Source organism: Monodelphis domestica, chromosome 4, assembly GCF_027887165.1.
Source record: "Monodelphis domestica isolate mMonDom1 chromosome 4, mMonDom1.pri, whole genome shotgun sequence".
Taxonomy (NCBI): Eukaryota; Metazoa; Chordata; class Mammalia; order Didelphimorphia; family Didelphidae; genus Monodelphis; species Monodelphis domestica.
Window position 1 is genome coordinate 286632819 of NC_077230.1, and position 13347 is coordinate 286646165.

At 42.3% G+C, this 13347-nt stretch overlaps 1 protein-coding gene across 2 annotated transcripts in view; it reads right to left on the reverse strand.

Annotated features, from left to right (window-relative positions):
- Positions 1 to 508: 508 nt before the first annotated feature.
- Positions 509 to 13347, reverse strand: part of IGSF9B (immunoglobulin superfamily member 9B) — a 75610-nt gene continuing 62771 nt past the window's right edge. For both annotated transcript variants that reach the window (XM_001374149.5, XM_016421836.2), the window contains exon 20: positions 509 to 10728. In XM_001374149.5, the coding sequence (XP_001374186.4) occupies positions 10520 to 10728 (209 nt within the window). In that variant the 3' untranslated portion in view covers positions 509 to 10519. The remainder of the gene's footprint in view (positions 10729 to 13347) is intronic.

Below are 13347 nucleotides of genomic sequence, written 5' to 3' on the forward strand. Positions count from 1 at the left end.
GCCCTGAAAAGTCTGCAAAAAAGCCCTTTTGAGGAGCTGAGGCATTCTGACCCCCATTCTCCCCAAACAGCCCAAAGCAGGAGCTCCAGTAGAGCAGCCTATTTGGATCTGAGGATTAATATTGCTTTTTCTAGGCAATGAAAAGGAATGAAAGTCAGAAGTCAAGAGGAGCCTCCCCTGCTTCTCAGTACCATCAGACCAACTGCCAGTCAGATATAGAACTGATCTCCTAGAAAACAAGAAAGGAAGACACATCACCCAAGAAACAAGTGCTGAAGCTACATGGTGTAAGATTCTTGCAGTGGAAATCTTAGATCACCAGGGAAATCTACCAAACTGCAAGAGGCCCCATTGTATAGCAAATTCTCTATATCTAACACACAATTCAGTACTCTGGCTTGTGCAAAAAAGCCCATATATTGGACACCCACCCAATTCCCCATCCCAGTCATTCCTAGAGAGCTTGCTCCCCAATTCCCACCCCACCCACCCCTGTTCCCTTCCCCCATTCCACTCAATGCCTCCAGGGCTGTGCCATTCCATTTCAAACTGCATTTTGTTTTGCCACTTAAGAATAATAACAATTGGAAAAATATTGTGTGTGTGTATATATATCTATATATATAATTATATATTTATATTCATACTAGACACCAGATTCCACTGGTTCTAAGAACCTGAAGCATTGCAAAGCCAGAGTCTCTTTTTCTTCTGGCACTGCTGATAGTACCACTTGGATCCATGCCTATGGCCTCTCAGCCCCTCACTGGTTATTTAAACAGAGAGGCCATAATATAGGACAGCTATTCTTGTGGGTCACTTTCTAGCTTTATGACTTTTCCTGGTCTTATCATCTCTAACAATGTCACAGGCTAGCTGGACACTTTTACGATGACTAGAGGTCGAACCAGAATATTGTAGGGAATCACTCCCAGAGCTTCCTCTCTTAGCAGCTCTTTCCCACTGTGCCTTCCCCTGGTATCATCTGCTATGCATTTGGACAAGAGAGACCAAGGTCACAATTTCCCATGAAATCTTTCAGCTTCCTCTTTCTCCCACTTCTCTCCGCACTTCTTGGCAAGCATCTGAAAGATTTTTTTCCTTTTGTTTGGTTTTCCTTTTTTTAAATTTCTGACAGATCAACCCAAGCAACTGGGAAAAGGAAGGAAGAAAAGGATAAGGAAGAGGAGAGAGATGGCATTAGGAAGTGAGCAAGGATCCCAGACCACCTAGGCTAGGTGGTCTTGTTTGAAACATCTCAAAGCATGGGTACAAAAATAAAGCAAACTATGACTTCATATATATGTATAGAGATAGATATAGAGATAAGATAGATAGTCTTTTATATAGATTTCTTCATATTTATATATACATATAAATGCAGAGGTGGAGGACTCCGAGTGCAGCTTAAGAAAAAAATTTCCCCCCATTCCTCTTGCCCTGCTCATTCCCTCCCACACTCTACCCATCCCCAATGTAGCACTTGTCTGCAGCCTTCTAGTTACTGCTATTGCATCTCCTCATTGTGACTTATCCCACCCACCCCCTTTACATAAGTTCCCCTCTCTCTCTAAAATAGAAAAAATTATATATTTATATAATTTTATATACAATCTTCATAAAAATACATTGAAGATGGAAGATTTCCCCTGTAATCCTCCTGCCAAAACAAAGTTGTCTGGCTGGGAGTCAATAGGAGGGAGGGTATCTTATGCATGATATTTCTCAGGAAAAATGGGGATGGGGAACTGGGAGCCTAACTCCCCTTAGGGGCAGATTCAAAAATCTTGCCTCCCACATCTCCTTGTTTCTCTCTCTCTCTCTCTCTCTCTCTCTCTCTCTCTCTCTCTCTCTCTCTCTCTCTCTCTCTCTCTCTCTCTCTCTCTCTCTCTCTCTTTCTCTCTCTCTCTCACACACACACACACACAGACACACAGACACACACACACACACACACACACACTCACATAAGCAGACTCTTCTTGAAAGTGGGAAAGAAGAACACAAAGCAGACCTCAAGCAGAGAGATCCAAGCCATCATTCTGCATCTAAAACCCAAAGGGAAAAGGCAGCCCCTGAGCATCTGTAGAGATGGATGGAGGTTGTGTAATCCCTGTGGAAAGGGGGGGATTTTTTTATATTGGGATCATCTCACCTCCCCACACTCAGGCAGTACCCAGCTATTTAACAATATAGACCTCCCCAAGTGACTTGCATTGAGTAGAATCAATAAATATTTGTTGATTAGCAGTGTACTCACCCAGAATTGCCAGGTGACCCACAGAGAGGTTAAATTTCAGTGGAAATGAACTCTCACAAGTCTCCTAAGGAAGCTGAGCCCCAAGCCATCACTCCAGATATGAAAATGCAGGGAAGCATTTGCCCCTTCCACTTACTTATGTGAAAACACATCACCAGAAAGCATGCTTACAACATCTCTAAGGCTGAATAATTCAAATCCCCCCCAACCCCAAACCAACCCATTTAACCCTCCCAGATTCCCCTTCCCCACCCCCATACCACCTAAGCCATGCACAAGTTCAGAATCCCTGGAGCCAAGAAGAAATAGAGGATAGGGAAAAAAGAGAAAAGGCCTGGGGGAGGGGGAGGCAAGAGTTGCCCCTTTCCTGAACCAAATTCAGAACCGGGAATACTAGGAAGGAGGGGAAGAGACGTGTATGCCTCAAAGACCAGGAAGCTCAACAGGTCCCATTGAAACTCAAATAACACCAGGGAGCATGAGGTAGACATAAGTTGAAGAGAAGGAGATGGGAGCTGAGCCCACACCACCCCTTCACCTCAGTTTCTCTCCCTTTCCTTGCCAGATGATCCAAAGCAGGGAATGGCTCCCCTTAACCCTGTTCTGAGCCCAGGCTTACTATGAGTCCCTGCTAGAAAGCAACACCAAATATTAAACCAAGTGAATTTTGACTCACTTCCTATTCATTGTCTACAATGTTCTATAATGCCTTTTGCCTCGATTTTGCTGCCTATGAAGCATCTAAACCCCAAATGCTATTCTTCAGCATGTAGCACTTTCTCCTTCCCTCTAGAGAAAGCTTTGTCAAAATACCCATGGGAAATCAAGGGGGTACTTTTCAAACCAGTCCCCAACCTATACTGAAAGCTACGCCCATCAATTCCAAATGGGATTCACCGCCATAGTGCCATCCCTTGATAACTGAACGGGTATGCCCATCTGAAGAATTTACCCACATTTGCTAATATGCCTTTGCAAATCTAGAAGTCAGTGTTCAATAGCAAGGGGGCTGGTTTACCTGAGGGAAGGAGTGACCACAGAAAGGAAAAGAGAATGCAAAAGTTGGGTCTAGGTCTGGATTTCTTCCTAAGCAGAAAAGCTCATAATTCTGTCTCAAGACTGAAGAAGAGGAGAGAGGAGGGTCACTGGGTTGCAGGCCATTTTCAGTCAGCCCTGCCTTCAGTCCATCCTATACAAGAGCAGTGCCAATCAGTGACTGTCCAGGAGGGGGAAGAAAGTAAGGGCAGAAACCTTAAGCTCAAGGGCAAGGTGATATTTCTTGACCTGAAGCAAGATGTCTACTCCTTTGCAAGAAAAGGAAAATTATGTTTATGGGATAAAAGGACCTAGTACCCCTTTTTCTCCATACTCACCTGCCATCTGTTAGGTATATTTTGGACACGGTATCTATTTAGTCTCTGTTGTAAATATTGTTGATAGTAAAAGGTCAGCTGGCTATCTGTTGAAGTAGAGTTGTTGTGATCTGAGACCTATGTAACAATTTAGGCCTTGTCGAGGAAGACTGATGTATACAACTTTGGAGGCAACAGGTTCAAAAACAAAACCTCTTTTAATAAGGTAAAAGGTTTAAGTAAGGGTAAAGATAGATAAAGAGTATAGAATAAATCCCTCATCTAAACAGGGTCTAAGCTTTCCCACTCCCCTCTGATTCTCAAAAATCTGCTTCTCACTTGGGTTTACCCAAAGCCTCCTTATTCTCCTTAACTACCACTAATCCCGAGGATCTATCTGAAATATACAATTCTAAAATTATATATACATTTTACCTTCTTGTATTCTTCAGATCACTACTCCAACTGCCAGTTCACTTCTGGCCTAGTGAAGCTGGATTAGGCTTCTTGGCCTTGCTAGGCCCAAACCTAGGCCCACTCTGCAGCACTCAAGAGTGGAAACCCAGTTTTCTTCCTTATTCACTGTTGATGTTCTTCTTCAGCTAATTCCAAAACCTCCAAACTTTCTGTTTTCCCAACTATCACTCCAAAAATCTATGTTACCCTAGAGAGCCAAAGTTTTCCAGCACCTCCCAAGTTGGATACACTCAGGAGTATGTCCCAAGTACAGTTGGTCACCAACACACTTTCTACCTCAGGATTTCTACCAGGAATCCTCCTCAAGGTTTCAAACTGGGCTTAAGACCCTCTGGCAGCTTCTCTCATTCTGTTCTTAGTCACTAAACCCCTTAATTAAAATTCCAAATCTATTATATTTCTAATACATCTCACAAATACCATGGCATGTTCCTTGGCCAATAGAATAATAGGAAAAGATTGTCTGGATTTTTCTCCTTATAAAAAAATGGTCACAGGTCACCCACCAATGAATGGCTCATGATAGAAAGAATGGATAATCTTTTGGGTTTAAGCTCAAGAGTTCCCAGCAAAGAATATAGGTAAAGTGAATCTGTACCCTAACAGGAATCTCCAAGGAGGAATCTCCAGTTTGAATACTTTGCATGGAAGCTTAATCTCATATCAAGTAGTCTCAAAATAAATAAGACAAACTTCAATTGTCTAATATTCAAAGGTCCCTCAACTTTCCTTCAACCACAATTTCCTTCATCCTTCAATTAGTTTCATTGATTCTAAGAACTAATTCTCCTCTTTTCCATGTTTATTACCCTAACCTTCTTGCATTTCCCTAGATGGTCAAAATTCTGGAACATAAAATTCTAGTTCTATTTTAGGAGGACTGGTAGGTGTCTGAAGTAGAATGGCAGTCTCTTGTCCCCTCTACCCCATTCTCTGACCCCAACTTCTTTTCTCTATCTAAAGATGTACTCATCCCCATATCCCATAGTTCCCCACATTCCAATACATTGTTTGCAACAGAAGTTGATTCCTTCCCTATATTCCAACTCCTATTGTCACTTGCCTTCCCCATCTTGGACAGTCCATTAGATATATTTTGGATCCCCTTCTTAACAGTAACTGGCCCTATTTTCAATGTGACCAGTTTTCAAATCTGATGCCATTTCCCATTTTATACAGCAAGAAACACAAGAGTTAGGTTAGGCTTAGGAATGCTGATGAGGGGACCCCCTTATTGCATTATGAGAAGCTGTCTTAAAAGAGGTATATCTAGCTCCTTCAAACTTCCCAACCATCTCCCTTTCTGTTCCTTAGCCTCTAACTAGCTTTCCCTGGGACTCCCCAAAAGCTCCTTTACATGCAAACAAATTAAGCCATGATAAATGGTTAGCTTTTCATATCTTATGTTTCTCTACAGATGTAAAACATCTTATGTACAGCTCCTCTCCCACTCCTACTCACCCCACCCTCCAAAAAGCTCTTCCTAAAAAGATCAGAGGGAATTTATCCCCAACCAGGAGAATATACCTCAGCCCTGGGTTTGAATCCTGGGAGGTAGCAAGAAGCATTAATTGCTGCCTCTTGTGTTCATTCCCTCTTTTTGAGGGAATAGTTTGAACACATATACCAGTACCAAGAGCTCTGAAACTCCCCACCCTATTTCTTCTAAAAGGGAAGAGTGTTAAGAGAAAACACAGAAACTTCCATGGCAGAGGATATCAAACTGAAAATGGCAACATAGGATGGAGAGATAGGAAGTAGCCCAAACAATCTACCAGCCTTCCCATAGTAAAGCTGTCCCATCTTTTCCAGGCCAAGGACCTCCTCAGTTGAGGAACTGGTGTCTCAGTATTCATAGCCTTACTTTCCCAGAAGCCCAATAAGGCCAATGTTCTAGCACCCACATGGGGCAGTCATGTTGCCTAACCACAAGATGACCACAAAACAAACCAGATCTAGTCATCATTAAATGAGGAGCAAGGTTAGGATGCCACTGGGTTTTGCTATCTCCTCCTCAACTGTTATTTACTCTCCCTAAATAAAATAGGGGTTCAGATCCACTGACCTGTGCTTATTACCTTAGGATCCCTTGGGGTCCTTTTTACTTTTTCCCTTACTTCAATTTTCTGCAATTCTAAAGTTGAGACAGTGGGAGTTAGAGGGTATTAAAAGAAAAAGAAAAGAAGAAAGATTAATATTTGGGTCTTGGGAAGGACTCTTCCAAAAGCAACTTCTAACCTACAAGGCAATCAATCCATCAGACCCTTATAAGAAAGATGGTAACCAGGGTTCTATACCTCAAGTAAAGCAGGATTTTGGTCTAATGCTATTTTTAATTGTTCAGGGATAAAGAAAGGAGCTTCAAGGGAGATTTGGAAATAGATACAATCATGCTTGATCACACACACACACACACACACACACACACTCTACACTAAAAGTGCCAAGAAAAATCTCTACTCTTGTATCACACTGGGTAAAGCAGCCCTACCTATTCACCCTAGTTCATACCCTTGAAGGAAGACCCAACGTAGCTGCCAGGCAACAAGAGAGAAAGAGCGCTTGAGAAAGCTCTCCTAAGAGGGGAAAAACATGTCCACTCTCAAATACTCTCCTTTGTGTCTTTTCCCTGGTCACAGAATAAATCTGGTGGTTGGCATAAAGAACAACATCCAATTCAGTTTGTCCTGATGTGCTAAAGTAAGAGGATTTGCCAGGGGTAAGAAGAGATGGGATCAGCACCTTTGTAAGGACCAAGGGGCAAAACTTGCTGGACAAACTTTCCTCTGAAGAATGTGAACAGATTTGTGTGTGTATATATATGTGTGTGCTTGTATTTCTGCACACATAATTCCCTACCTAAAAAACATACCCACAGACTCATTTTAGAGGTCCAAGATCAGGACATGTTCATTCATTTCCTCTACCCCAAACAAACGTAAGAAACCAAAACCTTTTAATTAAGCATTCTCTTGATTAAAAAAAAAATCAGGTTCTAGGACTACCCTTAAAAGATTCTAAAGGAAACAGCCACTCAACAGCTTGTCAAATGACTGCTTCCCTCTTCCAGTGATTCTTGGGCTCCATTTGACTTAGCCAGACAAGGGAGTCCAATGGAGCCTTAAGGACTCTTCATTCTCTAGCCAAGTCTGCAGATAAGCAGAACCAGGCCACACAGTAGCAGAAAATCATAGACTCCCAAAGAAACCCATCAGTCCAGTGAGTCTGACTACTTTCTCTAAATACTCCCCAGAGTCCTCTTCAGCTCTTCAGCCCCAAATCACCTATAGCCCACCTCAGCTACAAACACCTCTGGTCACTGCCTCTTCCACAAGAGATAAAAGCAAGGCAGACCAGAAATCAAGAAACTTCTAGAATTCACAAACTTTCTAATCACAAAGTGACCCTTTGATATAATGGTGCAAGAAATATGCTTCCAAGATACTGGGGACACAACAATGTTTTGGCAGGCCCATTACTGGTGCTATGTAGAAAGCTTCCCTGCTATGCTCTAGTCTATCTAAGGATGTTCTACCCTTTATCAACCAAGCCCCTAAAAGATCATCTTCCAGAGAGATAGTCAGATGACTTCCAAGATCTGAGGTCTATAAAATAGGCTGGGCTGAACTCCAGGCAAGGTTCATCCGTCAAGGTTTCTAAACTTCCCCCACTCACCTAAATTGAATATCATGTACAATATTCAGTCTTTTTTTCAAAATCTCTCTTCCATGGGCTCAGTTTGAACCTTTTCCTTTCCTTGAATGGCTTTGTTGTTCAGAATCTAATCAAGTATCTTTCCTGGAGAAAAAATAAGGGGCCAGGAAGATTTAACCTCACTGATGTTGGTGTTCCAGACCCAAGAGTCCCAGGTCCAAATTGTGGAAGGGTGGCCTAGACTTCCTACTCTTAGAAGAGAAAGTGAACACAGGAAGAATACAAGCAGGAGTTTCACCCAACCTTAATTAAGACAATATTTTATGCCTGCTCCTTAATACATCAGTAATTCTCACTTCCTGAGAACACCCAGAACTGACACTAAAACAAAGGACACAGCATGGCACCATGGCAGAGGTCCAAGTGCCTTAAGATAGAAGACACAGGATCACCCAGTTTTCTCTCCTCCGTAGGACCTCACTGGGGAAGAAAAGTTACCCTGACAGCCAGGGGTAGAGAAATTTTGGATAAAGCAAGATGGAAGCATCATCCAGCATCTTAGTTGCCAAGCAAAAATACAAGTGTCTGCAGACTTCTGGGAGACCAGAAATGCCCAGAGTGGGAGAACCCTACCTTCTTCCCATTCCTTTCATTAAAGGTTTGTCTTGCTTAGAAATGAATTGTGGTGGCTTGAATTGCTTCAGCTGAACCTCACCTAGAGGCAAGGTTGTTCCCTGGCCCACTGGGCTGGGAAAAGGAAGCACCAAGGGCCTGTCACAATGGTGGGGAAGACAGATTCCCCTCCAATTTAAAAGCCCCAGGGCAGATGCAACTGCCCGAATGAGGAGGGCCAGACCAGATGGACAAGGCCATGCCCTAGAGCCCAGCTATTGGCAATTGTCATCAGACCAGGTGGAGTGAGACCTAGTAATTTTACTGCTCCAGAACTTGGTAAGTGTCCAAGTAGGAATCAGAGAAGAAGCTGGGACCCTAAAATGCACCAAAACAACAGCACCAAGAAGGCAATCCTTTGAGACGCCAGTGGTCTTCTCTTTCTACTAAAGCAGGGTAACAATCTCCTTGGTCAAAGGGAGAGAGAAATAACCCCACCACCACCAATCTTCACCACTAGCAGGACATCCTGTCTTGCTCTTGGCTAGCAGCTTACCATTTTGGAAGTGATACACTGTAAGCATCCCCAACATGACTCCACAAAAGCTGCCAGAAACTAACAGTCTGGACAGACAATATTTTGGCAAAAGATAGATCAAAGAACATTGTTCCTCCCTAGGGCTAGGATGGCCAGGGCCTGGCTTCAGCAGAACTGAGAGGAGGAAAGTGAGGAAACTCCCTCCACCCCACTGAAAACCAAGAAGCCTCAAGCCTTCAGGATTTACCTAATGTCATCCCATCCCAGCCATAGGTTGGGGAGGAACGTTTATCACAAGGCAGAGGAAGATCATTGGGTGCGCACTTGTAGGTGATGCACGAGTGGCAATCAGTCAGTCTGGTGTTTTGTCTCCCACAGAAAGGGAGAAAGAATCCAACCAGCTGGTCTGAAAAAGCACTTGGAAGGGTGCTGCCATGTTGGAAACAGGATAATAAATCAAGCTGAGGCAACCTAGCACTCAGCACAGTGAACAGGCTATCGAGCAAAGGACCCCTTCAGCCACAGGGCTCGAGGTCTAGAGAGACCAAGGGGCGGGGGAGTGAAAAATGAGATGAAGTTTGTACCCAGAGGCCTTCCTGCCTGAGCCTCAGGAGCCTTGGCTGGCCTGTGGATGGAAGGAAGACACCAGCCAGGCCCCTTTCCATAATATATTTCCTTTATCCAGGGGCTAGGAAAAATAGTAAGGGGAGAGGGATGGGGAGGATTTGATTCTTTGGTATCTCACTGCCGAGTATCCAAAGATATATGGGGTGTGGGAAGGGGCAATGGTTAGCAAACATAGCAATGGTCCACACCTCCTCTGCATGAGAGAAAGTAGCAAAGACAAATGGTAGATTCTGCCCAGAACGTGTGGATTTCATTGAAAGGAGAAATAATATCCTGAGACAGACACTGGGGCATCCCATTAACCCGCATGCTGATCCTACCCACTGATACCCTTCTTCTCCTTTCATATACCACAGAAAGACATGTAACACTTAAGTTTGGATGACACGCTAATCTGAACATATATATATACATACATACAGAAACACATTACATGGATATGTATCTGTATCTATATCTACATATATGTTAGCTTGGAAGTAGGGGGAATTGGATGGAAAATCCATCTGTCTTCCAGGATTTGAAAAACTGAAACAGAAGAAGAGAGAAAAGGAGACATTTGGCTTCCTCTTCTTCCTTAATTCTCCCACAGGTAGCTGGAGGAGGTGAGAAAAATCTATCTAGGGAGCTCTCTCCCTGCTCTCAAATTACTTCCCACCACCATACACTCACAGCTTACTTCTTCCTCTCTGTCCTTCCACTGAGGCCAACTGGCCAAGGAATTGAGGATTTTGCCTGAAAGCTATTCCAACAGGAGAAGAGGAAGAAGAAGGAAATGGTCCATACTGGAGTAAAGATTTGAACAATTCCCACAACAAAAATTCAAGGCAAGCCATTTACTGATGGAAGAAGCAAATTTACCCCCATGCCATGTCAGTCAAACCCATTCTATCCACCCCCCACCCCCACATGTATTTCTTATAGACCACTTTCTCCCCTCTGCTCCCCATCCCCCTAACCAATTTTCTTGCTGTTAGAACCTTTACAATTGGCACTAAGCTACAGCAAGGTGGCATGGCCCGAGTCATCATGGTCCACACTGTTGAGAATGGCTGTCTGGTCCTCAGCAAGCTGGCGATGACACAGGTCTGAGAGGCGGGCAAAGGGATCAGGACGAGAGTGTCTCTTTTTCTTTCGGAGGCAGACAGCTTCATCGGGCCACAGTACCTGAGAGTTAGGAAGTTGCTGAACCTGGGAAGCAGAACCGTCTGGGGAGAAGAGGAAAACAAGTTTGAGAAAGCCGAAGATTTCTGTAACGTAGAGATTTTCCTCCCCGATTCAACCAGTAATCCTAACCCACTAATATAAGCAAGATTATATAAAAATATGGGGACCATAATTTTTGACAGTTATAGTCTCTGTGAATCCAGGTGACAAATATTCAAAATAATAAGTTCTATAATCAGGAGTATAAACATCTTGAATTGGAAATATCAAGGAGTCTGATCCTAACATGACTCACATCAACTCGAGGAACTAAGCACTAGATTTGCTGCATGGAATACTAATTTTTCACCCCAAATCCATGAATCACAAGTGGCATAAAGTTGAAAGGAGCCTAAGATATTACTTAAGCAAACTCCCTGAATCTTTTCACCATGTTGCCCTATGAATCACAGAAGTATGGTATCTAAAAATTAAAAAGGAACCTCAATGATTATCTAGTGTGATTGTGACCCATGAAGAATACTCCTTCGGCAAAATCCCTAACAAGTAGTTGTTCAGGCTATTAGATCGTAAGCCGCAAGAAAGTAAGCACCAAGTCTTTTCTAAATATTATATTTAACCTAGCACCTAATACAACACTTTCCAGTATCTGTTAAGTTGTACTAAGTCCAGCTTTCATATCAATACTGCCAGAGAGAGGGGACTCACAACCTTATAAAGCAGCTGATTCCATTTCTGGACAATTCTTTAATAGTTTGAAAGTTTTTTCTTTTGAAGTAAAAATCCACCTCCCTATAACATAACAACGGGTTGTAGTTCTGCCTCCGGGATGAAGCAAATTAAGTCAAATCCCTTGTCTGATAATTCCTCAAATATGGGAAGAACACAATCACAAATCACTAAAACTTCTCTTCTCCCATCTATTCCCCATTTCCTCCAAATAATCCTCAACGTAAGTCCCATAATTACCAATGGGACATCCATAGGATTTTAGAAAAGTAACATTCCCTTCCTGAGCCTCATCTGTAGAATGGCTATGACTGCATTGAATGAAACCTGTATGAAAGATAATTAATCACAGACTTCTCAAGACAGATGGTTCCCCTGAAGGTTATTTGATTTATCACTTTGACTCAAAGGAAAACTTTGCCTAACAATCCCAGAGGTCTATGTACATGACTCAAGTTCTAATGTAGGGATCCTTAACCTTTTTCAGTGTTATGACCCCTTGAGAAGTCTGCTGAAGACTGGATTCCTTCACAGAAAAATGTTTCTAAATGGATAAAATAGTTTTGGATAAAATAATGTAATTATAAAATAAAAGAAAGTTTGAAGTTAAAACTCAATTCAATAAACATTTATTAAGCACCCACTATGAACTTTTAATGTTAAGTGCTGGGGATACAAAAAGAGGCAAAGGATAGTTCCTTACCTTAATGAGCTCACAATCTAATGGGGGAGACAACATGCAAACAAATATAGACAAAGAAACCTACATATGGGATAAAGAGGAAATATTAAAAAATAAAAGCTTTTGAATTAAGAATTATCAGGAAAGACTTCTGTAAAAGATGAGTTGGAACTTAAAGGAAGTCAGGGAGATATAAAGTTATCAATATATATTTTTTAAAAATCCAAGGACTGTGCCTGATCTAGATAGATGTTGATCCAGTCTCCCTTAGCAACCTATCCTAGTTTATCAAAAATCATTGGAAAAACTGAAATGGCTAGTAAATATGAAAGGGCATTGGTACCTGGATTTGCTGATCCAAGGCCACACTTATGACTACTTTTGACCTCTGTCTGATAGTCTCCCAACCTTATAAGGTAAACATGGACCACAATCCAACAAAGGTATTAATGCCTAGGCTAAAGAGATGATGCCATGGGAAAAAAAGGTGAACAATCTCTCTGAAACAACATGAAGCAAGAAAAGAGAGGATGAATCTATCTTATAATATTCCCCCAAGAATCAAAAAGATTTGTACCAATTCCCATGTTAACAACAGAAGTATTAAATGCTAGGGAGGAAAACACAGAGCAACTATACCATCAAAATGGGTTTTTTTCAAAAAGCATTTTTGAAGTCAATAAGCAGTTAGTGAAGAAGTATTTGTGAAGCACTCTGCTAAGTGGTGGGGGTACAAAGAGAGGCAAAAGATATTACCTGCCCTCAGGGAGCTCATAATCTAGTGAGGAAAGCAATATGTAAGCAACTATATACGGATAAGCTATACAGAGTATAAACAGGAAATAACTGACAGAGAGAAGGCACTCAAACTTCTAGGGATTGGAGAAGGCTTTCTGGAGAAGGTGGGATTTTAGCTGAGATTTGCATGAAGTGAGGAGGCAAAGATGAGAATTCCAAGTATGGGAGACAAAGAAAATTCCCAGAGCCTAGGATGGGAGTGAGGACCTTAGAGAATTCAATTCGTAGGCAATCTGAAAACAGAGTTCACAATACCCAGCAGAGGGTCTCAAGAGAGATGGACTAGATAGTGGGAAACAAAATCATAGAATTTGAGCACTGAAAGAAATCTCAGCTGCCACCTATCTAGCCCATCCCTTAGTGGTATAATAGATAAAGAGGCATCTGGGTGGTATAGTGGATAGAGTGTTGGCCCTGGAGGAGGACCTGAGCCTCAGACACACACTAGCAC